This window comes from Toxoplasma gondii, chromosome III, assembly GCF_000006565.2.
Source record: "Toxoplasma gondii ME49 chromosome III, whole genome shotgun sequence".
Lineage (NCBI taxonomy): Eukaryota > Apicomplexa > Conoidasida > Eucoccidiorida > Sarcocystidae > Toxoplasma > Toxoplasma gondii.
Genome location: NC_031470.1, coordinates 1758329 through 1771962, shown reverse-complemented (window position 1 = coordinate 1771962; position 13634 = coordinate 1758329). Strand labels below are relative to the sequence as shown.

General features: G+C 53.2%; 3 protein-coding genes across 3 annotated transcripts; 2 read left to right on the top strand and 1 right to left on the bottom strand.

Annotated features, from left to right (window-relative positions):
- The first annotated feature begins 119 nt into the window (after window positions 1–119).
- Window positions 120–2371, top strand: TGME49_254485 (hypothetical protein). Its single transcript, XM_018781061.1, has 2 exons — window positions 120–256; window positions 1507–2371. The coding sequence occupies exons 1-2, from the start codon at window positions 165–167 to the stop codon at window positions 1769–1771; spliced, it is 357 nt and encodes a 118-aa protein (XP_018638130.1). The 5' UTR covers window positions 120–164; the 3' UTR covers window positions 1772–2371.
- Window positions 2372–2715: 344 nt separating this feature from the next.
- On the top strand, window positions 2716–7226 carry TGME49_254480 (WD domain, G-beta repeat-containing protein). Its single transcript, XM_002369461.2, has 2 exons — window positions 2716–5822; window positions 6725–7226. The coding sequence occupies exons 1-2, from the start codon at window positions 3557–3559 to the stop codon at window positions 6907–6909; spliced, it is 2451 nt and encodes an 816-aa protein (XP_002369502.1). The 5' UTR covers window positions 2716–3556; the 3' UTR covers window positions 6910–7226.
- A 69-nt stretch (window positions 7227–7295) lies between these two features.
- TGME49_254470 (hypothetical protein) lies at window positions 7296–13578 on the bottom strand. Its single transcript, XM_018781060.1, has 6 exons — window positions 13267–13578; window positions 11989–12861; window positions 10288–11346; window positions 9952–10050; window positions 9284–9394; window positions 7296–8738 (listed from the first exon to the last, which is right to left on the bottom strand). Exons 2-6 carry the CDS (start codon window positions 12737–12739, stop codon window positions 8560–8562), a joined length of 2199 nt encoding a protein of 732 aa, XP_018638131.1. The 5' UTR covers window positions 12740–12861; window positions 13267–13578; the 3' UTR covers window positions 7296–8559.
- Between the last annotated feature and the right edge of the window lie 56 nt (window positions 13579–13634).

Below are 13634 nucleotides of genomic sequence, written 5' to 3'. Positions count from 1 at the left end.
AAAGGTTGCGTAAATCTGCGCCGAGAAATCCGACACACACACGCTTTCTTCTCGGCTGTGCATGCGCTGACAGGAGTCGGGGCTTGCGAACTCTCAAAAAGAGTCAAGTCTTTCGTTCTCGGGAGAGTCATGTTCTGGTCGACCTGTTCTGTTTGGAAAAGTGCATGCATGCAGGAGACCCTCCACGTTTGAAAGTGCCTCAGTCCCTGGGTCGAGCCTCTCAGGAGTTCTTTCTCGTAGCCGCGGCGCAGAAAAGGTAAGCGCCGAGGGACAGGAAGGTTCAGAAGGTTTTCGGTAGGGAAACGCACGAGACAGAAGAAGAGAGACGAAGAGAAGGCAGAGGAACGTCCACAAAAGCGTCTGTAAAAGAGACTGTTTGCAGATCACGTGGAAGAGGAAGCAAACGACGCTGCCGGGAGAACAGGTGTGCTCGACCTGTCCTGCGGAGTTTATACGACGAGAGGGAGTCCGGGTTTAGATCTTGAGGATCTTTCTTGATCAGCTCCAAGCTCAGTTGTGCTGGAGCGGTTTCGAGAATACCCAGTGTATAGATCTCTGAGTCTCTGCCGGCGGGTGGGCACCGTGCCTTTTGTGCCCTGTATCGGTGCTCTCTCACTTGCCGTGATCGTTGACCGCTAGACACAATGACACAGACAGCAGTCCACCGTTCAGATATCCTTCAGAAGCATCTTGTGCGACAGACGCTGCTGTCGGCCAACGAAGAAAGAAACTGGCGGAAAGGCAGGTCTCTGTACACAAAATAGGCTTTTGCAGAGAGACTTTCCGCCAGACAGCGAGCTGAACAGGAGAATAGAAGGCAGGGGAAAACAGATGCAAAGGAGTGAACGGAGGACGTGGAATCTCGAAACTTGTCACTGGAAGGCAGCCTGAAGAAACAGGAACGCGCATAGAAAGTCAGGCGAGGGTACGAAGAATCGACGCTTCTCTCTTTGCTTTCGAAAACGAGACACAAATGCACATTCCCTCTGCACGACGCCGATGGGAGAACGATAAAAAAAGATAAGACAAGATCACTCGCAACAGCGCTCTTGTTTTTCCCGTTGTTCTCTCTTCGAACTCGGGAGAAATGCGACAAAATTTACAGATGAATACTAGACTTCTGCATACGGACAAGTTCATAAATATGCCTATATATTATATATACCACTACATAAAAAAACATGCACGTATCATTGCCTAAACATGTCTGCAGATAGTACTATCGAAATGCATATATAAATACATATAGGTATATATATATATGTGTATACATGTATATATATATAGAGAGAGAGAGAGATGCATGTATAATTATATATATATATATAGGTAAAGGGAGATATGAAATGTTGGCGTCTCCGTCTTTTTCCTCGTTTCTCTTTGGCGAGGAAGTTGTAACGTTAGAACAGGTTCTTTTGTCATGCTCTGTTTCCAGTGAGGCAGCCGGAAGATTTTTTCACGCATGCAGGTTTTTTGGCATTTCTGTGGCCAGTGTTGTCTCGGCAGCTTTGTGTTTTTTGTCCGCGCAGAGAGTCTTGGCGAAAGAGGCGCTTTCAGAGGCACAGAGCCAGCGAGGCTCCAAGGTGCGGCAAGGTGCTCAAGATCTGATCTGTCTGTGCATGTAAATCGGCGCGCATGCATTGCAGTTAAAGCGGCGCGACAGACAGCCATACGCTGCGAACCTCTCCTCTGTTGGGGTCTAAAGGGACTGTCGCCAGCTGTACTTCGAAGTCCTACAGATGTCGTGTGTCTGGAGTCCGTGTATCTCTAGCGATGAAAGACTGTGCTAAATATGACTTTCTGAGGTGATGCGGCGTTGTTCTCGCGACTGCGGGGGAGACTCTCATCCACCTTTCTCTTCTGTCTCTCAGTGCATCTCTGCTTCTCCTGGGTCTGCTCGGAGGCGGCCGCGCGTATGTTGAGAAATTCAGCAGAGACACCGCCTCAACAGTCCTCCTGAAGGAGACAGAGCCAGTTGCATGCAGCGTTCTTCAGTGGGTGTGTTGCGTCTCGTCACGCACCGGGAAACCAAAAGATCTCTACTCACGTTTGCTTTCTCCTTTCGCCGTTTTCCTCAACGCTTTTAGAGAAGAGGCGTTTCCTCAACCCCCAGGCATCGCGCTTCGGTTACGTGTAATACGGTTCCTCATCAGAGACAGAAGGCAGACAAGAGAATTAAACGACAAGTCAAAGCGAATGCCGAGCGAATCCTTTTTTTCTCGACTTGTTGACACAGCCTGGACCTGCGGCCTTCTCACTTCTTCCTAAAGGTCGCGGAGGAAGTCTCCCTCTTCAAAATCCACTCTAAACTTCAAAACAAAAGTACCGGAGTCACAGGCGCCAGTTGCTGTGGCGACTGCCTACACGAGGCGTCGTGGAGAACGGTTTCTCAAAGACAGCGGGCTGGCGACTAATGAACGAGTCTCGCTTTCACAGCACGAGAGGGAGGAAGAGGGCACAGCGAGGAAGAGATCAAGAGAGAGAAAATGAGACACAAGGAGAATCAGAGAGAGAGAGCGAAAATGAGCAAGAGAGAAAGAAGGAGAAAGAAAGAGAGAAGGAAAAGAAACGGAAAAGGAGAGCGAGAGAGGGAAGGCGAACAGGAGGGAAAGAAGGAGAAAGAAAGAGAGAAAGAAGGAGAACAAGAGATAGAGAAGACAAACAAGAAAAAGGATTGCTTCAGCGACTGCTGGGAAGTGAGCGTTTCTAGTACAAAGAAAACCCGTGAGGCTTATAACGGCAGACGAAAAGTCGTACCGGTCGTCTTGAGAAGTCACTCTTTTCAGGTGGAGATGAGTCCCGCAGGGGCATCGCCGTTTCGGGGAGAACTTCGCGAGGAATAGAACTTTTACGAGAGCAGCCGAGAAAACTCATCTCGCTGTTTCTTCCGCTATCGCATCAATCAGGTAGATGAAACGACGCCGGTGTGAGCACGAGGTCCCTCGAGAGAGGATGAGATCACTCGAGAGAGACAGAAGTCTCGCGTGTCAAGTGTGTGGGGCGTGAGAATTTTTTTTTGCTGAATCAGAAAAGCAGTCTATACTTGTTTTCCATTCTTCCTCGCAGTAACTCAATCACAGCTGTCTGCACGATGAGTGCTCAGCGAGGCTTTCCCTGCGCTGAAAACGCTGTGTCGCCATTTGACGCGCAGTTCGTCGCCTGTCGAACAATACCTTCACAGGAAACTTGCGAAAAAAGCTGTTGCTTGGGTTCCCTTCTCTGAAGACTTTCCTGTTCCTCTGCCCTCGTTGTTTCTTCTGTCTCTTCAGCTCCTCTCCTTCCGTTCCTCCTCCTTCATTTCTCTTCTTTTCCTTCGCTTTCTCCTGTTCCTTCTCTTCTCCCCTTCCCCTTTCCTTCTTCTTCTTCGTCCGGAAATCTGCTCCTCTTCCTGTTTCGTCTTCTTCTCTTCTCCAAATTTCCATCTCTCCCTCTCCTCTCCTTTTCCTCTTTTCTTCTTCTTCTGTCTCTGTCTTTCCTCTTTCTCCTCAGGTCCTTCCCCGTCTTCTTCTCTCGATTGCTTCTCTTTCCGTGTCTCTCTCTCCGTCGCTTTTCCAAGATGTCGCGTTTGGTCTCGACTTCGGGGCGGCCAGTGAATCCTGGAGACATCTGCCCGATTCGCTCGACTGTCCGTACACCTCCTTCCTCTCCCCTGCCGCTCTTCCCCGCAGTGCCCTTTCTGGTCCATCCCCACCGGCCCGTGCTTTTCTGGTGTACGTCCACCTCGCTGTACGCGTACGACTTCCTCGCACACAAGTGGATGCTCCCCAGCGACGCCAGTTCTTCTCCTTCAGGACCTTCTTCACACTCTCAGACCTCGTCACTTTCCTCTTTGCAGCATGCACTCCCCGTGGCTGCGGCCGACTGCGTGTGTCAAGGCTGCGGCGCGACAAGCTCTAGGCTGCGGTCGTCCGGAAGGCGCGAGCGAGAGCAGCCTGGGTGTCTGGTACGAGCAACAGCCTCGAAGGCCGGGGGCGAGGCAGGAGACAGCGCAACAGAGGACGCGGGGGCTGCGAACGCAGAAAAGAGCCAGAGAAGCAGGTGTCTCTGGGTGACGGCGGGAGAAGACAAGTACGTACACCTGGTCTCCGACGTGGACTTCCGGCTTTTGCAGAAACGGCAGCAGCGGAAGAAACTGAGTGCTGCGGTCTTTCTCCTCAAGTCGTCTTCCTCGTCAGACAGGCCGTCTGCGACGGATCACGGAGAGACCTCGCGGCAACTCTGCGGCTCGGCTGCGCAGGAGACCGAGAACGGAGATCGCAGTGAGGAAGGCCCGTTGCCGCTTCTCCTCGCCGACAAATTCGGGGATGTCTACCATTTAAGCGATTGCTGGCGGATGCAGGCATCTCAGGCGCTTGCTGGGGACCGCCTCGTCAAACGCATGCAGTCGCTCGCGAGTGTCCACGGATTGCGGACGCGAGACGCGCCGGCAGCTGAGGAGATACCCACAGAAGAGCCTGCAGCCGAGACAGAGTCTCTGGGCGTCAATCCGATGGCCGCTGAGTCCGTCGACGCCTCCGCGGGCACAGCGGGCACCGAGCCGGAGCCGGGGAACGACTCGGAGAGTTTGCCTGATGCAGTGTCTGTACACCCCAATCTCGGCGAGGAGGACGACGAAGAGGGCGGCGAGGACATCCCCATCATTTCTCACCTCACCACGATCACTGTGCTCAAGGTGGTGGACGTTTTTTCGAGTGTGGGCGACAGTTCGAGAGCCCCCTTGTCTGCGGCTTCAGGTGCGTCGGTGGAAGCGACGGGAGAAGGAAGGCGAGAGGGAACGCGACAAACGCTTTTGATCACAGCCGACCGCGACGAGAAAGTTCGCGTCTGCTTCTTGGACCAGCCGTGGAGCGTCGAGAGCTTCTTCCTCGGCCACGGTGACTTCGTCACAGACGTCGTCGTTCTCTCAAACTTCGCCGACTCGCTGGGAGACGCCCAGAGGGGGGACGCTCGTACCGGGACAGTCATGAAGGCGGTCAGCACAGATGCCGCACCCGGCGACGCAGGACGCGAGATCGAAGGAGCCAATTCGAGGACTCGCTTTCTGCGGCAGGCCGTTGCCTCTTGCGCGGGCGACGGCACTGTGAAGCTGTGGCGCCTGGCTGACGGGATGCCTCTCTCAGACAACTCTGAGGTTCTCCTGGAGCCCCAAAACCTTTTCGACGAACCTGCGTGTGCTGTGGTGCGCGCCCACGCCCTCGGGGGCCGACGCGCAGAAGCCGAGGGCCGAGGAGAACAGAATCCAGGAGAGGAAAACGAGGCTCGCGGCCTGCCGCAGAAACTCGCCCACCCGGTCGGACTCAACGAGGATGTTCTCCTTCCCGCCGCGCTCCTCCACGACGCCGACCAGAGTCTCCTCATTGTCCAGTGTCTCGCTCTGAAGGGGCTCCTGCTCTTTCCGCTCGACGCGAACACTGGAGGAGGCACGTCTTCGACTGTATGTACACCTGGCGCCGGGTTGATGGGTCGGAAGCCGTTCTTCCTGCCGCTGCCCGCAGTGCCGGCGGCAACTCTCCTGCTGCGACACTCAGTCGCAGAGGTGGAGAAGGCGCCTGCACTGAGTGCGACTGCGTCTCTTCTGCGAGCGTTTCTGGCAGCGTCCCCCGGCAAACAACCGCCGCTTCCAGATGCTTCTTCGGAGTTCGACCTGCCTTTCGTGTGGTGGATCGACGACGCAGGCCGCCTCCGGCCGCCCGTCGCGGTGTCTCTGCCTCTCTTGGCTTTCGCAGAAAGCCGACAGGTGAACGAGCCTCAGTTCGCCTCTCAGGTGCTTCCCTATCTAAGCGGAAATGCAGACGAGTGCTTCTTCCCAGCCCCCGCAGATGGTAAGGAGAGAAGCCTGCACGTCGTTGCCTTCGTGGTGTTTGAAACAGAAAAAAGCAACAGAGCATCCATTGGCGGAGTTGCGTTTCGAGAGCTTCGCCCTCCTGTTGGCACACCAGCATGCAGCGGGGGCCAGTGGAGAGTTAGGAGCATGCGGAACTGTTCGCAGGTGGAGTGTAATCAGAGAACGCAAAGGTTTCTAGGCGCGAGATACGCAGTGCATCCACCCGGTGGTTCGTTTTAGGCACGGGGGAGCAGGGGCGTATGCGACAGGAGTGGTCTGTTCTTTTGCGTTTTGTGGAGGTCTGGATAGGGAAGAACTGAGCCATGGAGTCAACCCGTTTCTTGTTGCGTCGCTAGACAGTTGACGGTGTTTCTGTATCCACATGGAGTAGGTGTCGAGAAGTCTAAAGAAATGAGTTTGGAAGCTCAGTCCACGTAGAGTTGCTCAGTGGTCGGAAGATCTTTCCTTTGCTATGAATGGGTCACGAAAGCGCACCCACGCGTGACGCGCTCCCTCGAAGTTGTCCAGACTTTACTTGCGTTCCACCACTGCTCAGACCGTCTGTTCTCAGTGAAGAAAAACTCGAGAGATCTGGCAGGCGCATCTCGCCGAAAGTTCACCGCCGTTTGTGCGTTGTCTATGTGGTCACACTAGCGTTCTGAAGTTGGCGGCGACTCAGAGCGAAATTATCCGTGTGGATGCCGCAGAGGTTCTGAGGTGCTGCCGCATGCGCGAGTGCCGTCTTCGTTCCTGAGTTGAACGGGACGGGTGCACAGGCCAGTTGGGGGTCGCGGCGCACAGCCCCAAAACTGTGTCGTGTGTCTTGGGTCGCCCGTCTTCGCGACGCATGTGCCTTCTTCTTTCACTTCATTTGAACGGGTGCGTTTCACATGTCTGCAGGCGCAAGGCCGAACTATCTGTATTTGTGGAAAAGTACGCGGTCGCCGACATGCCCCACGGACGAGGAGCGCCGTGCCAAGCGACTTCGTCACAAGCATCTGCAGCAGCAACAGCAGCAAGAAATCCAGGAGAGATCGAAGCGTTCGAGTGGGAAAAGTCTCGCCGCTGCGCGTGCGTCGAGCTGACTGTGGTGCAGCAGACATGTCTAGGTTGAAGACGTTTGTCACGTAAGCGTGTGCGTTCGGAGTGTCGGACGGTTGCCCAACGCCTGCCCCAAGCAAGAGGACACAGAGTGCCGTGCTGCCGCTGGGGATACCAAAGGACTCTGTTTTCGTGAGAAACAGTGGAGAGTGACCGGTGGCCAGAGAAGGACTGTGGGGGAGTCGTACATACGGCAGGAGCAAGTCAGGGTGGAAAGGTCGTATTCTCTTCCGAGACGCAAATATAAAAACCACTACATTTTATGTCCCGTTTGTCGAAACCTTGTCTCTGTGTGCAGCGCATTTTGCGCCCCACGTTTGAGGCGTATGCGCGGTGTTGTGGGGGTTTGAGAAATCCAAACCTGTGCTGAGCCGACAAAGCCTTGAACGTGTTTTCGCTCGCAACGGCGAGGCACTGTCGCCACAGTGGAACGCGATTCGAGTGAGAATGTCCGGAATTAGACAGAGGTCAAACTGTAGAGGCGTCGGGTATCATCCATGCACACCATGCGTAAAAGGTATTCAGTCAGTGACTCAGCAGGTGCCAGGCCAACAAGAAAACGACTCAAGCATAAATGCAATTATTATTTGTCCAGCGACGACATTAGTGCCACATGAACAGAGTACGCACTGCTGCGTAGACGAATAGTGAACACACGTGCGCACTCGCGAGGAACGCTTTTCTTCGCAAAACACCGTCTGCTGCGCTCGACCGCTTTCATGCTCACAAAACTGCCCCAGCTTGCGGAGTTGGACTGGTAAGGATATCCAGCGACAAACAACGGAAATCGGCAATGCTGGAACACGACTCTTGATGTAGCTGGGATCTGTTCACATGTTCCTGAGCTGCATTACGACCGATAGCAGTGTGGACGGAAATGATCGAAGCTGGCGTTTTTGGAAGATTCGTGATATAGCGGAAGACAGGCGAACAAAGGTACACATGCAAAGCAGACACATCTGAGACAAATCGTTTGCATCGTTCCTGTCAGTCCGATGTTCCAGAGAAGTCCAGGCAACTGACAAAGTGTCGTTGGTAAAAACGCCCTCTTCTGCGGCCTAGTTCAAAAGTCACCGTTTGCGGTGCGGTAGAGACCAAAACAATGCCGCCTACACGTGGCTATGGTTTTTTGATGTGAATTCTTGCAACCAAAACGAGACTCCATCACCATATGAAGCTGCGTTTGAACACATCCATGATGCGATCAAAATCACATTGCTCTTCCCTGAAATTCCTGGTTTCCTCTCAAAACGCGACTGCACGGTCACTGCGACGTCAGGTTTCATACAAGCTGGAAAACACAGACCGTCGACAAACGTTCCGGTGAAAGTCGAACGCCCGAAATCGCTCCAGAATCACTGGCTGTCAAGACGAGTATTACGTCGGAGAGCCGTATGAAGAAGTATTGCGACCCGCATTTGCTTTTGAGGTGGACACGCTTCGACGCAGGGATGGGACGTGTGCGTAGAATCAATGCTGGATAATTTGTCTCTCGAGGTGTCGAAAGAAAACCTAGAAAACGATCCACAATCTAAAACTGGACTAGGCGTCTCACGGTGAGACGATGTTCCATCGTTCTGTGGGAAATTGAGTCAAAGTTGTTCGGGATTTCCCCTGGCACGTTCTCCTGCTTTTCACGAATTATGTGACTGACGGAAATGACGGTCGTAGTAAAAGATGAAGCCGGTCGGATACACCGACCCGGCGCTTCCATCTGTTCCTGCCTTCTCATCTGCGAAAAGCTCCTCCCGAAGATTATGTCTCAGGTGGCTGCTGTGAATCGCGGTCCTCACATTCCACGTAAGCAACCCAGCTGATCACAACAGCAAGAGAGCAGGGGAATTTCGGCGGCTCTCAAAGAAACACATTCAATAATGGCACCGAATCTCTCGAGGCTGCACCTCCGTTTCGAGAACGCACAACTAACACACTGTTAACATGATACAGCGAATGTCCACAAGTAGCAATTGTCATTTGAGAGTGTCGGCGCCGCTTCACTCTGTCCAGCGAAGTGTTAATGTTCTATGAAGGCGTTCCACAGCTCATGAGACAAACACTTCGGCTGAAAGCTTGATTTCCCAGTTGTTCCCGCACATGTGTGGCATCAACGTTACACAACGAATAAACTGTGCAGGGCTCGTCTTCTTCCTGTGACACAACACGTTCACTTTGTGACAGTGCAACTGTAGCTTCTCTCGACCCTGAAAGTATCCGACAAGTGACATTCCTCCCACTTCGTGTCTGCTGCATGTGGAACAGCACTGCCTATAAGCAAGACGATGCGATTCGAGAATCCAGAAAACTCAAACATCTGCTGTCGTCACTTGCAGAACGCAACGTTCGAGTGCCCGTCCTCACCTAGCTGCGCAGATCCAAGCACGAACAACGCCAACCAGCCTAGGAACGAGAAGGACTCCAGTCGTTGATAACGAGAACCGTACTGCAAGGCGGCAGGGTTGACAAGTCTCTCTGAAGCAGAGCACAGCAGCACTCTCACCATTTGCAAAGATCCACTCTCACTCAAAATGACTGTGTCGGTATTGTTCCCGGCAAACTGGGTGTTGGTTCGGCCACAAGCAGCTGAAGAAGAGATCGGGTGACACAACTGTACCAAGCGACCGCATTCATGAAGGTTCGCCTCAATAATTTTCACGAAAGTAGGGTCTTTGACCACTATGTTTCGCCGAGCGGTGCGCGGAACCGCCTTTCAATCCCCCTTCTGCACCTCCAGCAGCGTGAATACGGATGTTGGATTCCCAGATATTCGCTGGATACCGCTATTGTTCATGATCACAACATGGGGGTCATGAAATGCCGTGCAACGCTTGCATGCGGTACACATAGACGTACAAAATCTAAACCGGCAGTCTGGCGCATAATCCACACTCCCCCCTCCATGCGGTTCTGCGTTGTGGCGGGCAAGGGACTGCCACCAAAAAGACAAACTGAGAGCTGCATTCTCAACCAGTTATTTCTCTGTGCACATCGAAACGGTTTCCAGAAAGATTGCAGAAACGACCACTTACTGGTTGCATACATGCCAGCGGCCACCGCAGCCAAGAAACTGCTTCCCCATACTGCTACCGATTTCCGAGCCACTGCTGGCTTCTGTGGTAAAACTTTCCCTGCGACAACCCAACAGAAGAGACGCACGCAAGAAGTCAAACGAAGTGAGCATACTCCTGCATACTGCCAGAACGAAGATGTTGCCCGTGTACCTATGGATTTCTTGGATCTCAAATTGTATCAGTGCTGCTCCCACGTTCCTCCACAAGCTTATTCTGCCCTACCGCCGCCACTAACGTCGACACTCTGACGCGTCTTCAGAATGGCTGGCATCGTCGCATGAAGTCCAGACTCACTTGGCTTGACTACATTTGTGAAAGCCGGCCACTCTTTTATCAAAATGGGAGGCGCCCCGTTCTCCAGGCAAAGCACCGTGACCTTCAGATCCACTGAAGTCGCTTCCTGTTCCATAGTGTTTGGCTCATCGTCATCATGTGTTCTGTCCGCAGGAACGCTGAACAGGAAGTCGGGGATGGAAATGTTGGGCGCATCCTCGTATTCTGCTTCCAGCCAGTCGTTTGCTGGATAATCGACGCCGTCATCAAGCGCCCCTCCACTTTGCTCCGGCGCTTTCTTAGGATTGTTGTTGTAAGCTTGTTCGCTTAGACGCCGCACATCCCCTTGCCCCGCCTCCACTGGAGCATCCGTACGGCTTGCGGGAGCCTGACGACCCGCACCTGCGGAGTTCTGAGTCTCGTGAGACTCCCGTCTTCTCTCGGCATCCCCTCCCTTAGGCTCCCTCTGAAAATCCCCCTGAAGAGCACCTGCGTGTGATATAGTCTCACCCTCTGATCCTGATCCAGGAACCTGCGCAACCCCGGGTGCCCTGCCTGCTGCCTCTGTCGGGACTGCGAAGTAGGGTGGCATGCGTTCATCCAGGTTGCCCTCTTGCCCCATCTCTCGATCGAGTCGATATAGCAGCTCCTTCACCTTCCAGTCAAAGATTTCGAGGGGTTTGACGCCGAACACCTCCCGTAAAGGTACCTCGGCAGCCACAATTTGTCGCGGTTGCCTCTTGTGCGTTGTCGGATCTCCGCTGTCTTCGTCCTGGCCTTTCTCGCCCGTCACCTTTGTGTTACAGTACCTCTTTGACACCTTGCAGAGCACCCTGGACCACATACTTAACTTCTTGCCAGAGTTCTCAACAGATTTAGAACGCTCCTTGCTGCCTCGATCCTCTCGTCGAGGCGGCGTCTTCTGCTCGGTCGGCGCCCGCGGTGTTTTTGTGGCTTTGCCATCGGGATGCACTTGTGTCATATGACGATAACTACGTGGATCGGAATACACCATGTCGCCGACCAATTCACTGTTTTTGAGTCGCAGATTGCGGAAAAGAACGCGCTCGCCACGACGGCCTACACAAGCAAGGAACCACAGCGCAAGTGGCGACTTGACTCCGTCGCGTGAAGGCCTTTTTATACCGAATCCAAGTTCTATTCGGTTAGCAGAGAACTACAGATGCCGATCTGAAGTTCGAAATACAGCCAAGGGGAAAGCACCGCCAAGACACACATTCTACGAGACAAAACTGTTCAACATGAGGACTGGACTGAGTGTCCGTGAGCTACAAAATGTGACAAGAAAGCTGTGGTTTGTGAATGCTGTGCAACAACACCCCGTGAGAGGTGTCCGAAAATCACTGGCTACGCTCCACAGTAAAATGAAATCTACTGTCCAGAATCTGTCACCACGCAAACACTTTCTACACACTGTGACACGACAGGCAGGAGCATTCCATGATCAGTGGCCTTTAGTGGCGGCAGGGGCGTCGCTGTTCGCGGGTGCAAAGGAAACTCGGTTCCGGTCACGTATCTGACTGGGTTAGGCAGAAAGTTTCAACTGCAATCAAGAACAGACGAGAACATGGATCCGGCAAGCAAAGACATTCAGGATATCAATCCGTTGTCCAAATCGTTAGCATGGCTGTTGAGGAAGTTGCGGACATCTCAATTGGACCGCAGCTCTCAGAAACGTTCCGCCACCAAAGAGTGACCTACGTTCAGGGCACACGAGATCGCCGTGGCTGTCTCGAACTAACTCGAAAAAACCTGCGTCGGTGACTGCGAAAAGGTCGAGAGCCTCGAGCTCATCCGGACGCACTCCTGGAGGAGTGTAGAGCACAGTCGGGCCTTTGGGCTTTAAACCACAGTATCTTTCTGCTGCGGTGAGCTGAACTTTATTTCTCAGGCGTCCAAGTGGCAGCTCCCCATTTGAGGTTTCGTCGTAATCATCGTAATCACGGTCTGAGAAGGTGGGGGAATCAGCACCCTCGTTGAGTATTCTGTAATCGCCGACTCCAGGAGAGCCTTCTCTGTAATCGAACCCCGATGGCGAGAACGATTCGCTGCCCTTGAAGTCACCGTCGGGCTGGTTCTTTTCTGCCTTTTGCGCGTACGAAATGAACTTCACGTTGTCACTTTTAACTTCGGGTTCCCCCGTAGAGGCGTGTTGTCCCTGACTACCCTCATCTGGAAGCGAAGGGCGCGGCTCCGATGGATTGGCCTGGTCTTGTCGGTCTAGAGAATTCATGTCGACCTCGGGATCCCCTCTCTCTGCTTTGTCTTCATCCGAATAACCGTCGTCTCCGTCGGCGCCAAGTACAGCGTCCACTCCCAGACTTCCCAAGAAACCTGCTTCCGCATTTTCACCGCCCTTCGGGGAATCTGTTCCACGTTCACCCTGGAAAGTGGAAGTGTCACTGGTCATAGGTGAAGAGTTTTTTCCCTCGTTACGATTCTGTGGCGGCATTCCACTGATTTCTTGTTCCGGATTCAGTGACTCGTCGGATTCGGAGTCCTTGCGCTGTTGCTCGAACGCATTCCCTAAATCGCTTTCATCCGTCGCCGCTACAGGCTGGCAACAAAAGCAGCCTGTAAGCGATAACGAAATGAGACACACGCTGAGAAGTTCGGCCCGCGTTGCCTCAGCACCCTCGAGTGCAGTGGAAGAAACCAAACAGAGAAGAGCCACTAGGCATCGCATGATGGCCCGAACTGTAAAACGTGTCTGCAAATCGATTTCCTCAAAAAGCTTCCGTTTTGCTATGCTTTCTGCTCAGCGGCAGCACGAGACGAACAGCGTAGAAGTTCGTCGTCTCTGGAGTCAGGAAGAGTGCGTGATGGCGACGGCGTTAATGTAATCGAGGCGCATGCGACCGAAATAACTCCCCTATAAAAATTCCAAGTCTTTCACAGCACGGCACCCCTCGTCGACCACAGTTTTCCCTCTCCTGATAACAGCTAGCTTTTCTTGTCTTTCAAAAACGAAGGCTTTACGGTTGTTAGCAGAACCGCACCCGAGGCCAGCAATAAACAAGTGCCGTGCCCTGGGGTTGGAGAGCACCTAAAACAGACGACAAAGCAAAAGGGAATACACGAAATAGTGAAGAAACCCGAGCTGCATGAGTTGGACGCGAGCCTGGTTTTTATACGACGTTTTCTACCGAGCCCCTGTGGAACGCAGGAGTGCAGCTCAAACAGCCTCGCACGAGACAATCGGTATGTTTGACCGGATAGTTCTATTTCCTGCTGTGTAATAGAGCCCTCCTTGCTCTACAGACGGCAAACGAACACAAAACGCCACAAAGTGGGACATCACATCTGCCAAACGGATAAGAAAGCAATAGAGACGCCGCGATGTGTGT